Below are 12,764 nucleotides of genomic sequence, written 5' to 3'. Positions count from 1 at the left end.
GTACATGTGTGTATGTAGGCTTATGTGCACAGTTGTGCTGTGTAGTACTATGAATATTGGATTTTATATGCTTATGCATTCCTCCCAAATATTATGCCTATGCATGGATGTATGAACATATGATACTGCTTTATATTGTGTCGCGAAATTTTCCATATATCCCAGTATTAGCTACTGTGCCTATTCTGCGTCACTGATGTAGAGTCTCAATCAGGATCTTTCTCAGTCCTGTTACTTGAGATTCTTTTCACTGAAGATACCTGAGACTGAAGTAGAATATTCTGCATGAAATGTAAATATTTTACTACTTAGCTATGGAGAAGATCACCAGGCTGAGGAGGCAGAAGTGCTTGATCTCACTTTCCAACCACATGTTGGAGATCAGCTGGGGAGAGTATCACCAAACTGGGACAGTTTAAGCCAGATGATAATGGGAGTTCCTGGCCTCCCGGCAAAGCCGATGAAGTCCGGGGGCTGTTTTGCTGCCCTGGAGGAGCCGGGGCAGCAACAGAATCATGACGCACGGCGTCATGACATGGGCGGGGTAGGCGGAGCTGGCTCAGCTAAATTGCCAGGCTCCACTCCCACCCAAAGACAGTCACTGGCTCGTGTTCATCCACCCTCCCGCCCTGTTTTAGTGCAGGCTTTTGCTGGTCACCTACTGGGGCCAGGTAGAAATGTTTCACTTTTACCCGGAATTGGCAGATTGGGTGGAGGTGTTTTCGCCTACCTTGCACTGAGAGCAGTGGATTGAAGTGATGAATGTGGTGGTCAGCAGTTAAGTAGGTTTGTCACTTGGCAGGCTGGTGCGGGCAAGAAACTGGAACTGGTGAGTACCTTACGGTGTTTTCCCCATTAGGGAACAGGGGGTCATCAGGAACTGCCTTCAGATTTTCAGGGCCAGGGTGGGGAATGGTGATCACCTCCTCTGGGAACCTCTTAGGGTATGCTCCTCCCTGCAAGTTGTCAGGCTTCAGGGGTAGGCACTCCTAGGTGGCAACCAGTTTGCTGGGCTGCCGGTCATGAGCCAGATCGATGGCTCAAGGCCAGAGCCGGGTGACCCACCCGAGAAAAGGGCAAGGAGGTTGGTCAGGGAAATGACACCTGCCTTGCCTGTTCTGTGCTCGCTTAGCTGGTCCCTTGCCACAATGTTATGTTCAATAGTTAATAAAGTGGCCCTTGTTTACTTCCAAACTGCTGTCTGTCTCATTATTCCAACTGGGGGGGGGGGCAATCCACTATCTATACACATAATTGTAACAGTTCACTGTTAAGAAGTGACACTAATGTTTTGTTCAGTGAGGTTAATCTAAATGTACCATTAATTCTGTTTCAATTATAGAGAAACAAACTTTCGTGCTAAAACCATATACTCTGTAACTTACTGGTGACCTACCTTGTGAACTTTAAATAAAACCTCACAGAGGTTATATATTTTTTCAGCTCGTACCCAATCTAACGTGCTTACCTGTAATAATAAAATAAATATTGTTAGAATACTTTGTGAATGTAAAAGCCTTCATGAAATTTGAGTAATTTCTATTCTGTGTCATAATCTATGTTGGTCATTTTATTTAAAGTTGTTAATTATGCGTGCACTATCAACACCACTATATTTCTGCTACCACAGATCCTGGAGTAACTTTTATGTAATAAATATGTTTTTTAAACCCCTGATAATAACATATGGGTCCCCAAATTTTGGCAAAACACTTCGGGAACTTCATTTCTTCATTTTAGTAATTAAATAAATATTTAGAGGCTAAGCTTTTTAATTTTACAGTCTGGGCCCTAATTTTTTCCAAAGAAAAGTGGAAACCACAACTGGCCATATTTATGCTGCCCAAATACCATTATAGTATTTGCCCAGTCTCCTGGTAATGTTTTTTCTTCTTCTTATTTTGTTAATTGAATTGAAAAATAAGTACACACCGCATCTATATAAATATATACACTCTAACAACTCCCCTGTAAATATCAGAGTTATTATTTGCTCGAAGAGTACTGTTGCCACCAAGCCCTCATACTGAGGCTTTCCCTTTAACTTCAGTCATGAGGACCCCAGAATTTGCTATTCCAAACACTTGCAATATAAAAGCAGAGAATGGAAGAATGGGGGAAGAATGAGAGGGACACCCATCCTGATCTTATCATTATTCACTTACTAAAAAGAAAGATTCAGACCAACTCCAGTAGGACAGTTAGACCATTAATGAGGACTCATCAGCTTTCTTAGCTAATAAAGTGTTCAAGAACAGACAGATGATGGAAGCTAAGAACATGCTATTAGAATATTGCCCAACAAATTACCAAAAGTTTTGGATGTTCAAATATATGGTGACAGTGGACAGAATCATCTGTACAGCAAAATGGAAACCAGACATCTGTCCAAGCTTAGAAGAATGGGAAAATAAACTTGCTGATTGTGCAGCAAAACCTATTTCCTTTCCTTTTATACCCTTAGAAGCTCATTGATTCACAGGAGCAGCAAAAGATACTTGCTTCTTTTTTATGGAAGGGCTAAAAGCACTGAGACAAATTTTGCAGTTACTAGAGTAAACTTAGGGTCCTTACTACTGAGCAAAAGAGCCAGGGTTACCAAAGTGTAGGGGGATGGTTGGCTGATTAAAGGCTTAATATAATGATCCCTTTTTTTCTCAAAGAACCTGCATTCAAGCAGGACATGGATGGATATCTATCTTATTCAGGCTACAAGGGCAGATTCTCTCAGAGTAGGGCCTATTCAAAAATGCCCACTGTAAAATCATTGTAGGTATAATATTCAATCTTGCCAACAAAAGAGTTCTACGGTAACATGGGTTAGTAAGATAGTACATATGGGGGGGGGGGGAGATCTTGGGAAAGAAAGACCAAAAGATGAGCAAACTCTGTGGGCCCTCAGTATCAGACTACTATAATTGATTTCTAGGACACACTTTTTGATTAGAGAAAATGCTTTGGATTTGCCCATCTCAAAAAATATAATTAATTGACATTCCAACTATCATCAATTTCTCATCCAGGCTTTCATCCAAATCTATTTGTGGGTATCTTGATTTAGAACAGCACCTTCAGCACAGAGCTGTTTAAATCTCAGTTTAAAGGTATAAAGCCATGCTCTGGCTTCCAGGAGTCTGTCCAAATTCTGCCCGCAATACGATGTTTGACACACAGCAGGGAATATTCAGTATTTTTCTTTAAAATTGGGCTAAGGGTTGATCGATGTTATTAGACTTAGCTTTATTCCGAATAGCTGAGCCATAAAGGATGAGAGGAACCACTTCCAAATTAAAAATTTACACTGCTCCAGAAATATACTCCTCCCCTTATTATGGAATAACCTATTTATGGCACTTGCACAAAGTTTAGTTTTATTAAGTGCTATTCTAAGTTGAGGGGTCCAAGACAGATCTGCTAAAAACAAAATCCCCAAATAGGAGAAGGCCTTGATTGCTCAGTATTGGACCCATTGATAGATCATTGAGATGGACTCCATTTTCTGGTCTTGGTGAAAACTAGGATCTTAGATTTCAAATAGTTAATCACCAGGCTTTCTCGAGAGCAATAATTAGAAAAGGATTGCAAGGCCCTTTGCAGCCCAACCCTAGTTTGGGACAAGATCGCGGCATCATCCACTTAAAGTAAAACAGGTGCCCTAATCTCAGCTAATTTTGGTGGATGGCGGTAGTCATTAAAGATTATTGCTATGTCATTTAAATGTAAATTAAACCAAAAAAGTGCCAGCAAGCATCCCTGTCTTACTCCCTTTTTCAAATTCAATGGATTTGTTAAATTCCCATCACACCTACATCGTACTTGAGCAGACAAACCCAAATATAATAGTTGAATAAGTCCTAGAAGTCTTTTGCCCACAGTAGTTTGATTAAGTTTGTTCCACAATCTGGGGCAATTTATAGAATTGAAGGACCCCTTGAGGTCAATAAAAAGTCAGTATTGATGCCCCCCCTTAAAGGATGAGTATTTCTCAGCCAGATGATAAAGAACTAGATAGTGGCTGCATGTAAAAGAACCCCGCCTAATATCCCAATAAGGTTTCTGATTCCATCCAATCCAGGAGCTTCTTTAGTAGATAAGCAAAGTATAGCTTTCCTAAAGAAGAAATAAGGCTGATTAGTCAATAAGAGGATGGATCACTTCTGGACTCCTTTTTAAAAATTGGTAACAGGACAGATCACTTCTGGACAGGGGTCATTTGGGGGGGACGTGGGGGGACGCCATCCCCCCGGGTGAGGTGCGGGAGGGTGGGGCCTGGAGCTCCCTGCTGGTGCCCGCTGGAGGTCGCCGCCGGCTGTGGGGAGGACACACTTCCGGTGATGTCAGGGGATGTGGCATATGCTAATGAGTTATGCTAATGAGTCCCCTAGCTCTTTTTCTACGAAATGACCCCTGCTTCTGGATCCCTTTTAAATAACAGAGTGTTTCCATGAATTGGGTATTTGTCCACTGATGTTACTTTGAGTGAAAATTGGAGCCGGAACTGTAGCCCACCAATATCAATCATCCTTAAATTGCTCATTAGGGATTAGATCAGAGCCTGGGGCTTTTCCTAGTTTTAATCCCTTGATAAGGCAAATGACTGCCATAATTGATACTTCAGACCAAGATGTTGCTACATCAAGAATAACAATAAAGGATGTGGTAGGGGTACTAGCACTAGCATCAGAGAATAGCTTCTTGAAATAGTTTCCCCATGTCAGAGGGGCAATACAGTATGGAATTTTAAGAGGTTGGGTTCATAGCAGTATTGATGATAGACTAGAAGGCCTTATTATTGTTGTTATTAATAGCTGAAATGAGATATCCCCATTCCTTATTAAGGGCCATCGGTCTCCTTGTTTTAATTAGTTCTCTGTATGTTTTCTTCAGTACCATCAGCTCTTGAAGAGTTGATATTATACAGTTACTTTTAAACTCATTATGCTTCTTTTGAATACACCTTTTCATTCTTTTACAGTCACTATCAAACCATCTATTCCTCTTAACTTCAGAGGGTGTTCTATCAAGGTTCTTTTTCATGTAAAGGCGTCTGAACAATTTTAATACCTCATCCAAATTATGCAAATAGCTAAGCACTGAATTAGACTGCAAAACCCTGTTAACAAAAGTATTACAAGGGATGGAACCCATTATGATTCGAGCCTTGTCACTAGAGTTGGAGCTCCAGTGTAATTGACAGATTTATTTTGATGTTGAGAAAGAGGGAAGCTGTGTTCCAGAATAAGACAATGTTCTAGAGATAAATCTATGGGGGGGGGGAAAGACTGGGAGATGATCACTTCCCATGTAATCTCCAACTTTTAGGAACTCAAGGTGTGAGAGATATTCAAGAGGGGCCAGGATATAATCTATTATTCTGCTCCTTTGGGACTCACATAAGTGAAATCACTGGTTCCATTAACCTCTGTATAATCATTCAATGGAATAAAGTTTCTCTGAATTGCAAATTTAGCCAGCTCCGAACCACCTCTGTTTATTACATCATCCTTAGATTTTCTATTATGCTAAGCAGGGCTGAGAAGTTCATCATTATCAGGGCCTAATAGTTTAGAGAAAAATATATAATCGTCATTGCCTAACCTTGCATTAAAGTCACCCACTAGTATTAGGGGACCCTTGGAAAACGGGCCTGCAAGTCATCAACAACTTTTCCCAGGCAATCCCATCACTGAATCATTATACTGGGAGTGGATGAAGAAATGTAAACCGAGGAAATGTCATGTCATCCAACTTTAATAGAAAAGCAATAATCAGATAATCTGCCACCAGGAGGTCACAAGGCTCAAACTAGTTGAAATTAAACAAGCTAAGCCCCCCGTGGTCTGCCCCCCCCCCCGGACCTATAACTACTCTTTGATAGAGAGTAAGATAACCAGGAAAGATAGGTTCGTCTATTAACCAAGTCTCCTGAAGAAGTAAAATATCAAAAGAAGCCATAAAAGCATTGGTATCTTTACAACAGACTCTCGAGGCCCAGTAAATATTTACTTTTTCTGTTCTATAAATTCTGCAATGTATAATAAACTTGATATATAAAATTTATTATATAATCCCTATTTTCCTTTTGTATCCCCTCTGTATCATTAATTTTTTTTTAACAAAATTTTATTGTTTTTCTTGTTTAAATACATTATAATACACATACCACGTCTTTTCAACTTTGTCAAATAACATGCTACACAGGGTTAGGTTGGTATAACACAATAATTAACAATTCAATTTAACTTTAAACAGCTTTTGTATAGGCACTTGCATCAAGATTTCTAGTACGACCAATAACCTTGTATTTTCTATCGATTAATTAAATAGCATTATTTTATATTTTGCCTGTACAATGTTTTCCCATTCAAAATTCTCCAAAGATATTTTTTCTAATATAGGGTTCCAGATGCTAAGAGGGCTATAGAATTCGCTTTCATATTTAGTAGGTGAGTCATAAATCGAAATATTTTCAATCATAAATATGTCCCAGATTTTGTTTATCCATTGCGCCAATGTCGGCGGGTTCTTGTCTTTCCAATTTTTGGCTATTGTCATTTTGGCTGCTATGAACAAAAGATTTACTAGGTGTTTTGTTTTTTCAGGGGGTCGTATCTGCGGCCAAAGATGGAGAAGCATCAGTTCTGGCGATAGAGGTAAGTTTGTATTCGTAAGATTGTTAATTTGGATTAAAACTTTGTTCCAAAATTTTTGTATCTCTTTGCAGGACCACCAGTTGTGATAGAAGTTTGCCTTTTCTCCGCAATTCTTCCAGCAAAAGGGCGACACGGAAGGGTAGATATGGGTCAGTTTGGCGGGTGTCAAATGCCATCTGGTGAGTATTTTCCAATTTGTTTCCTGAACCCCTATGGAATTTGAGATTTTCAGTTGGGTTTTCCAAATGTCTTCCCACTGTTCCTCTGAAAGCTTTATGTTAAGATCTGTACACCAAGCTTTTTGGTAATTATGCATTTTTATGTTTTGTGTGGATAGGATGTTTTTATATAGTTTGGCTATAAGTCCTTTCTTTGGTGAGGGTTTTTCCAAAAGTTTTTCCAGGTCTGTAAGCTGCATTTTGCTCGCTGGAAGAAAAGTGGTTGTGTGAATTAAATTTTGCACCTGTAAATATTCGTACCAGTTAATTGTAGTTTGAAGTTTAGTTTCTAAATCTTTTTTCAGGATCATCTTTCCTTGACTTAGCACATCTTTTATTTTATATATCTTATATGCTCTCCATGTTTCGAAGGAGTGTGATTTTTCCGCAGGTGGAAACCATTTTTGACGTGTAAAGATTGTGAGTTTGGAATAATTATTGAGTAGTTTAGGTTTAATGTCGTACCATGCTCTGATGGTTGCTTTCGTGAATAAGTTTTCGGTTTGGTTTTCTGCTTCTTTGTAAGATTTATGCCACAGTAGTTCTTGGAATGATATTTCTGAAAGGCAGGTGTCTTCAATACTTTTCCAATCAAGTGAGCTATCATCATGGTATTGCCGTATTGCGGCTGCTAGGATCGCTGCTTTCCTGTATCCCTCTAGGTCTGGTACTGCTAAGCCTCCGCTTCGTCTTGGAGTTTTCATGGTGTGGTATGCAATCCGCGCCGGTTTCCTGCTCCATATAAAGGAATTAAGATCTCGTTGCCATTTTTTAACGAGTTGATAGGGGATGTGAATTGGTATAGTTCTAAATAGGTATAAGTATTTCGGTAGAATAAAAGTTCTGGCGATGGATATTCTGTCGAGCCAAGACAGAGGTTTTGAGTTCCAGGAAATCATAACACGTTTGGCTTCTTTATATACTTCATTATGGTTGTGTTCAATGATCTTCGAAAGGTCCAGTGGGATTTTTATTCCTAGATATTGGATGTTGTTTTGAATCCATTGGAAGGCGAAAGTTTCTTTAATTTGATTTTCTTCTGGTGTTGTCATTTTGATCGGAAAGATCATTGTCTTGTTGTGATTGACCTTTAGGCCTGTAACCGATGCAAATTCTTGTAGCATATTCTGGATAGCTGGTAGGGAAGTAGTAGGCTTGTTAATATACAGGATTACGTCGTCCGCAAACATACTTAGTTTATGTTGCTTTTCTGCAATTTGAACGCCTTGAAAATTTGTGTTTGCCCTCAGTTGACATGCCAGGGGTTCCAAAGCTAGAACAAATAGGATAGGGGATAAAGGGCATCCTTGCCTTGTACCCCTGAATAATGTAAAGTCTTGTGATTGGCTACCGTTGATTAAAAGTCGTGCCTTGGGTTGCTTGTATATTGCTTGAATGGAATTCTTAAATGTGTGTCCAAAATTCATAAGATCTATTAGTGATGTTAAGAATTGAATTTCAAGAGAGTCAAATGCTTTCTCAATATCGATAGCCATCAGTAGTGAGCTTTGTGCAGAATTTTGCTTGCAGTGTTGGATAATGTCGATTGTTTTACGGATATTGTCTGCGATGTCCCTCGATGGTATGAATCCCGACTGGTCCTTGTTGACATAGTTAGCGATGATGAGTTGTAACCGAGATGCAATAACTGCTGTGAAAATTTTATAATCGACGTTTAATAACGATATAGGTCTGTAAGATTTGGGATCTGTTCTGTCTTTGTCCTTTTTTGGTACCAGGATAACATTGGCTGAATGCCAAGAAAGAGGCATCATTCCGGATTCTCTAATGTAGTTGCACGTTGATGTAAGTGGTTTTATTAATTGTTGGAGGAAGACTTTATAAAACTCGGGTATAAACCCGTCTGGGCCTGGAGCCTTGTTGTTCTTGAGGTTCTTTATTACTTTTTCAAGTTCTGTTTCGGTGATCGGGGCTTCCATTAGCTGGCAATGTTCTTCTGTTAGTTTGGGAATCCCTGTTATAGAATCCAAGTAGTCTTTGATTCGTTCTGAATTTGGATTACTAGAGGTGTACAAAGATTCATAAAACGCTTGTATTATCTCAATAATCTTTTTGGTGGTGTAATATGTCGTGTCTTGTTGGTCTTTTATCTTCCCAATGTAGCGGTCATTTTCTTTTTTTTTGAGTCTCCATGCTAGGAGTTTTAATCTTTTAGAGTTGTTTTTCTGGTATCTTTTACGATAATTAAAGTCAGCTTTAAATATCTCTGTTGTTTCTAAAAGCTCTAGTTGTTTTCTAAGACTTAAGAGTCTTCTGTAAAGTTTTTTGTTGCACGTTTGTTTGTGTTTTTCTTCTAGAGCTCTTATCAGCTCCGTGAGGTCTTTTTTAACTTTTGTTTTCTCTTTTCTACAGGCAGGTAATAGGGAGATACACTTCGCTCTTATGACCGCTTTTGATGCATCCCAGACATTAAGTTGAGTTACTTCTTCTTGCGTGTTTAATTCAAAGTAGTTCGTGATTTCTTTCCTTATTGCGTGTTGAGTTTCCATATCGTTCGTGTCTTGTTGGTCTTTTATCTTCCCAATGTAGCGGTCATTTTCTTTTTTTTTGAGTCTCCATGCTAGGAGTTTTAATCTTTTAGAGTTGTTTTTCTGGTATCTTTTACGATAATTAAAGTCAGCTTTAAATATCTCTGTTGTTTCTAAAAGCTCTAGTTGTTTTCTAAGACTTAAGAGTCTTCTGTAAAGTTTTTTGTTGCACGTTTGTTTGTGTTTTTCTTCTAGAGCTCTTATCAGCTCCGTGAGGTCTTTTTTAACTTTTGTTTTCTCTTTTCTACAGGCAGGTAATAGGGAGATACACTTCGCTCTTATGACCGCTTTTGATGCATCCCAGACATTAAGTTGAGTTACTTCTTCTTGCGTGTTTAAATCAAAGTAGTTTGTGATTTCTTTCCTTATTGCATGTTGAGTTTCCATATCGTATAATAGGGCTTTATTGAATCTCCAGGTTCTCTTTTTTGGTTCTGAGTCTTGTAGTCTAAATTTATATATCACCGGGGCATGATCTGACCATTTCTTGATCCCGATGTCTGATGAACTTGATCCCGATGTCTGATTAAAATGTAGTCGATTCTCGAATGTGTCTTATGTCGGGGCGAATAGTACGTATAATTTTTTATGTTATCATTTTTTAATCTCCAGATATCGTGTAAATTATATTTTTGCAAGAGTATATTCAATTGATTTCGTTTGTTAACACTTCTCGATTTGTGGGGGCGCGATGAGTCCAGTTTCGTATCTGCTAGGTAGTTCAAATCGCCTCCCAATATAATCGGGCCGGTGTGAAACTTATCAAGTTTCTTTAATGTTTCATTTAAAAATTTACATTGATTAACATTTGGAGAATAGATAGAGGCGAGAGTGATTGGGTGTTGATTGATGTAGCCGTTGACAAAGATATATCTGCCTTTATTGTCTTTCTCTAGGGTATCCAGTTTAAAGTTGGTGTTTGCCGAAACAAGGATTGCTACCCCCCTTGCCTTTGACGTGCCGTGAGCTAGGAAGGGTACCAATTTGAAGGCAAAACACGGTCTCCTGATTTTAAGAAGATTTCTTGTAAAAATAAGATGTTAATATTCTGTTGTTTCATATCATTGGCTATTCTTCTAGTTTTGATTTTGTTATTCATTCCCCGACAATTTAGGGTTAATGCTGTAATGTCTTCCATAATAAAATATTTATTACAGTTTGACTCGATATGTTTGGTCCAGCTCTATGATTGACGATCTTTATATGAATCTGCCTCTTTTCAAATAGTTCAAATTCTTCAAAGATGGGTGTATCTGTGCCACACACAATTATCAGACTATAGCCCACAGAAGCATCTGTTCTCCTTACTGATTGCGAAAACTTCCTTAACTGACCTTTTCGGATTACATAAATCTTGCATTGGTTTACAACATTGGTGGGTATTAAAAGATAACACATGTTCCTAACTAACCCTTCACCTCTCATTTTGACCCGTCCCATTCCCTCCCCGTGCAGTATCCCTCCCTCCCTCCCCCTCCCCTCCCTTTGGTTGTGTTCTGGGGGGATGAGCCCATGCTCTTCCCCAAGCCTAGAGGGCTTCCTAACCAGAACCACAACAATCCATCCTATACATTGCCACAAAAGGACAGTGAACATATTGAAGGGGTAAAGAACGTTCTGTAGCCCCCCCCTTCCCCCCTGACGAATCAACATACTTTGAGTTTAACCTGCTATGAACTATTAACTTTATCTTCTGTTATACAACTGTCTTAGAACTCTGACATATTAATTAAAGCATTTAAATGTACATTTTACTTATACTTGCATAACCAGAAAGACCACGATGGAGCTCTAGTGTACATATGATATTCTTCTCCTTGTCGTCGTTTTCCTCCATCTTTGCGGGGTCGTTTGTCTGGATCTCTTCCGTGATGACTGTTGTTCAGTTTCCATCTCAGTGACCGGATTAATGCCCAATGCCAGTAGGAGGCTCTCCCCTTCATCCAAATTGATTGCTTGATGTGTGGATCCATTTTTCCGGACCTGTAGTGCGCCAGTTGGGAGCCATCTATATTTTATGGACGCTTCGTTGAGGCGTGTCGTAATCTGTTTCAGGGATCTCCTGATTTCCAGGGCTTCAGGTGCCACGTCTGGGAATATTGCGATGCGTGATCCGTTAAAATCAAGGTTGGTTGCTGATTTGGCTTGTTTGAGGACTGCAAATTTTTGTGAGGTGGTTTCCAGTTCCACCAGAAAGTCTCTGGGGCCTCTGGTTTCTTTAGAGGTCTTCATCCCCAATCTGTATGCTCTTATAATTTTGGGTGCTTCAGCAGCTTCTGTATTTAGTGCAGCAGTCATCCATTGAGTTAGGAAGGAGACAGGGTCTTCCTCCTTCTCAGCATTCTCAGGAAATCCTCTAAGTTTTATCAGCTTCTCCCGAGTGCGGTGCTCCAAGTACAAAATTTGTTCACGAGACCAGGCTTCTGCTTCTGGTAAGTCTCTAATGTCGTCATTAGTAGCTGTTGCTGCTTCAAGAGCTGTGTCTGCAGTCAGAGCAACGTTTTGTATAGAAGTTTGCAGAGCTTCTATTTGGTCAGTGATTGGCTTCAGTGCTAATTTAACTGATTCCTGGATTTCCAACTTAATTTCTGTTTTTATTAGCTGGAGGCTGTCTATTAAGTCTTGTTTGGTAAGCGGGTCGGCATTTTGAGCGCCCGTTTGCGTTCCGGTCGCCATTTTGAATTTGCTGGCCCGATTTCAGTTTTACTCGATCGTTCTTTTGAAGGGCTACTTACACGCTTTCAAATGCAGCTTCCTAGTGCGGTATAGCTTTAGGTAGCCGATTCGGTTTGTGTTGCAGGAAAAAACTCGCGATTTCGGGTGTTTCGGAGGGAAATTAGGCGAGGGTGGCCGGGAGAGCGTTCACGGAGCCTCCGTCGCGATCGCGTCCGAAGCCCCCCCCCTTTGTATCATTAATCAAACAGAATTAATTCAGGGCAATGTCCATTATTGGTATGTCAGCTGCATACAGTTCTTGAATATTTGAACAGGGATGGGCACAAACCGGGAAAATGCAGTTCAGTTCATGGTTCATGGCACGTGCAGTTCATGATCCAAGGGCCATCAAAAACTTTTTTTGTGCTAGACAAACTGACCCAGTTTGAGAATTTTATGATGTGGTAGAACAGGACTAAGGTCAAGCCAGAGAATCTCTGCAGTAGAAACTGAAGGTGGTGGGGGGCATTTTGCAAGTCCAGCAGAACCAGTGCCATTGTGCCACTGCAAACTCAACACGACTAAGGTCAAGCCAGATAATTTCTGCAGTAGAAACTAAAGGGGGGGCATTTTGCAAGTCCAGCAGACCCAGTGCAATGTACAGAGTGCCCATAAGAATCCATGGAACT

The 12,764-nt window shown here is 39.9% G+C and overlaps 1 protein-coding gene across 1 annotated transcript in view; it reads right to left on the bottom strand.

Annotated features, from left to right (window-relative positions):
• Window positions 1-12,764, bottom strand: part of SNTG2 (syntrophin gamma 2) — a 321,822-nt gene that overhangs the window by 52,014 nt on the left and 257,044 nt on the right. Inside the window, exon 13 of the mRNA XM_015422984.1 lies at window positions 1,397-1,468. Within this exon, the coding sequence (XP_015278470.1) occupies window positions 1,397-1,468 (72 nt within the window). The remainder of the gene's footprint in view (window positions 1-1,396; window positions 1,469-12,764) is intronic.

Source organism: Gekko japonicus, unplaced genomic scaffold (assembly GCF_001447785.1).
Source record: "Gekko japonicus isolate JY-2015 unplaced genomic scaffold, Gekko_japonicus_V1.1 scaffold465, whole genome shotgun sequence".
In the NCBI taxonomy this organism is placed as follows: domain Eukaryota; kingdom Metazoa; phylum Chordata; class Lepidosauria; order Squamata; family Gekkonidae; genus Gekko; species Gekko japonicus.
This window is presented reverse-complemented; position numbering and strand designations above follow the sequence as displayed.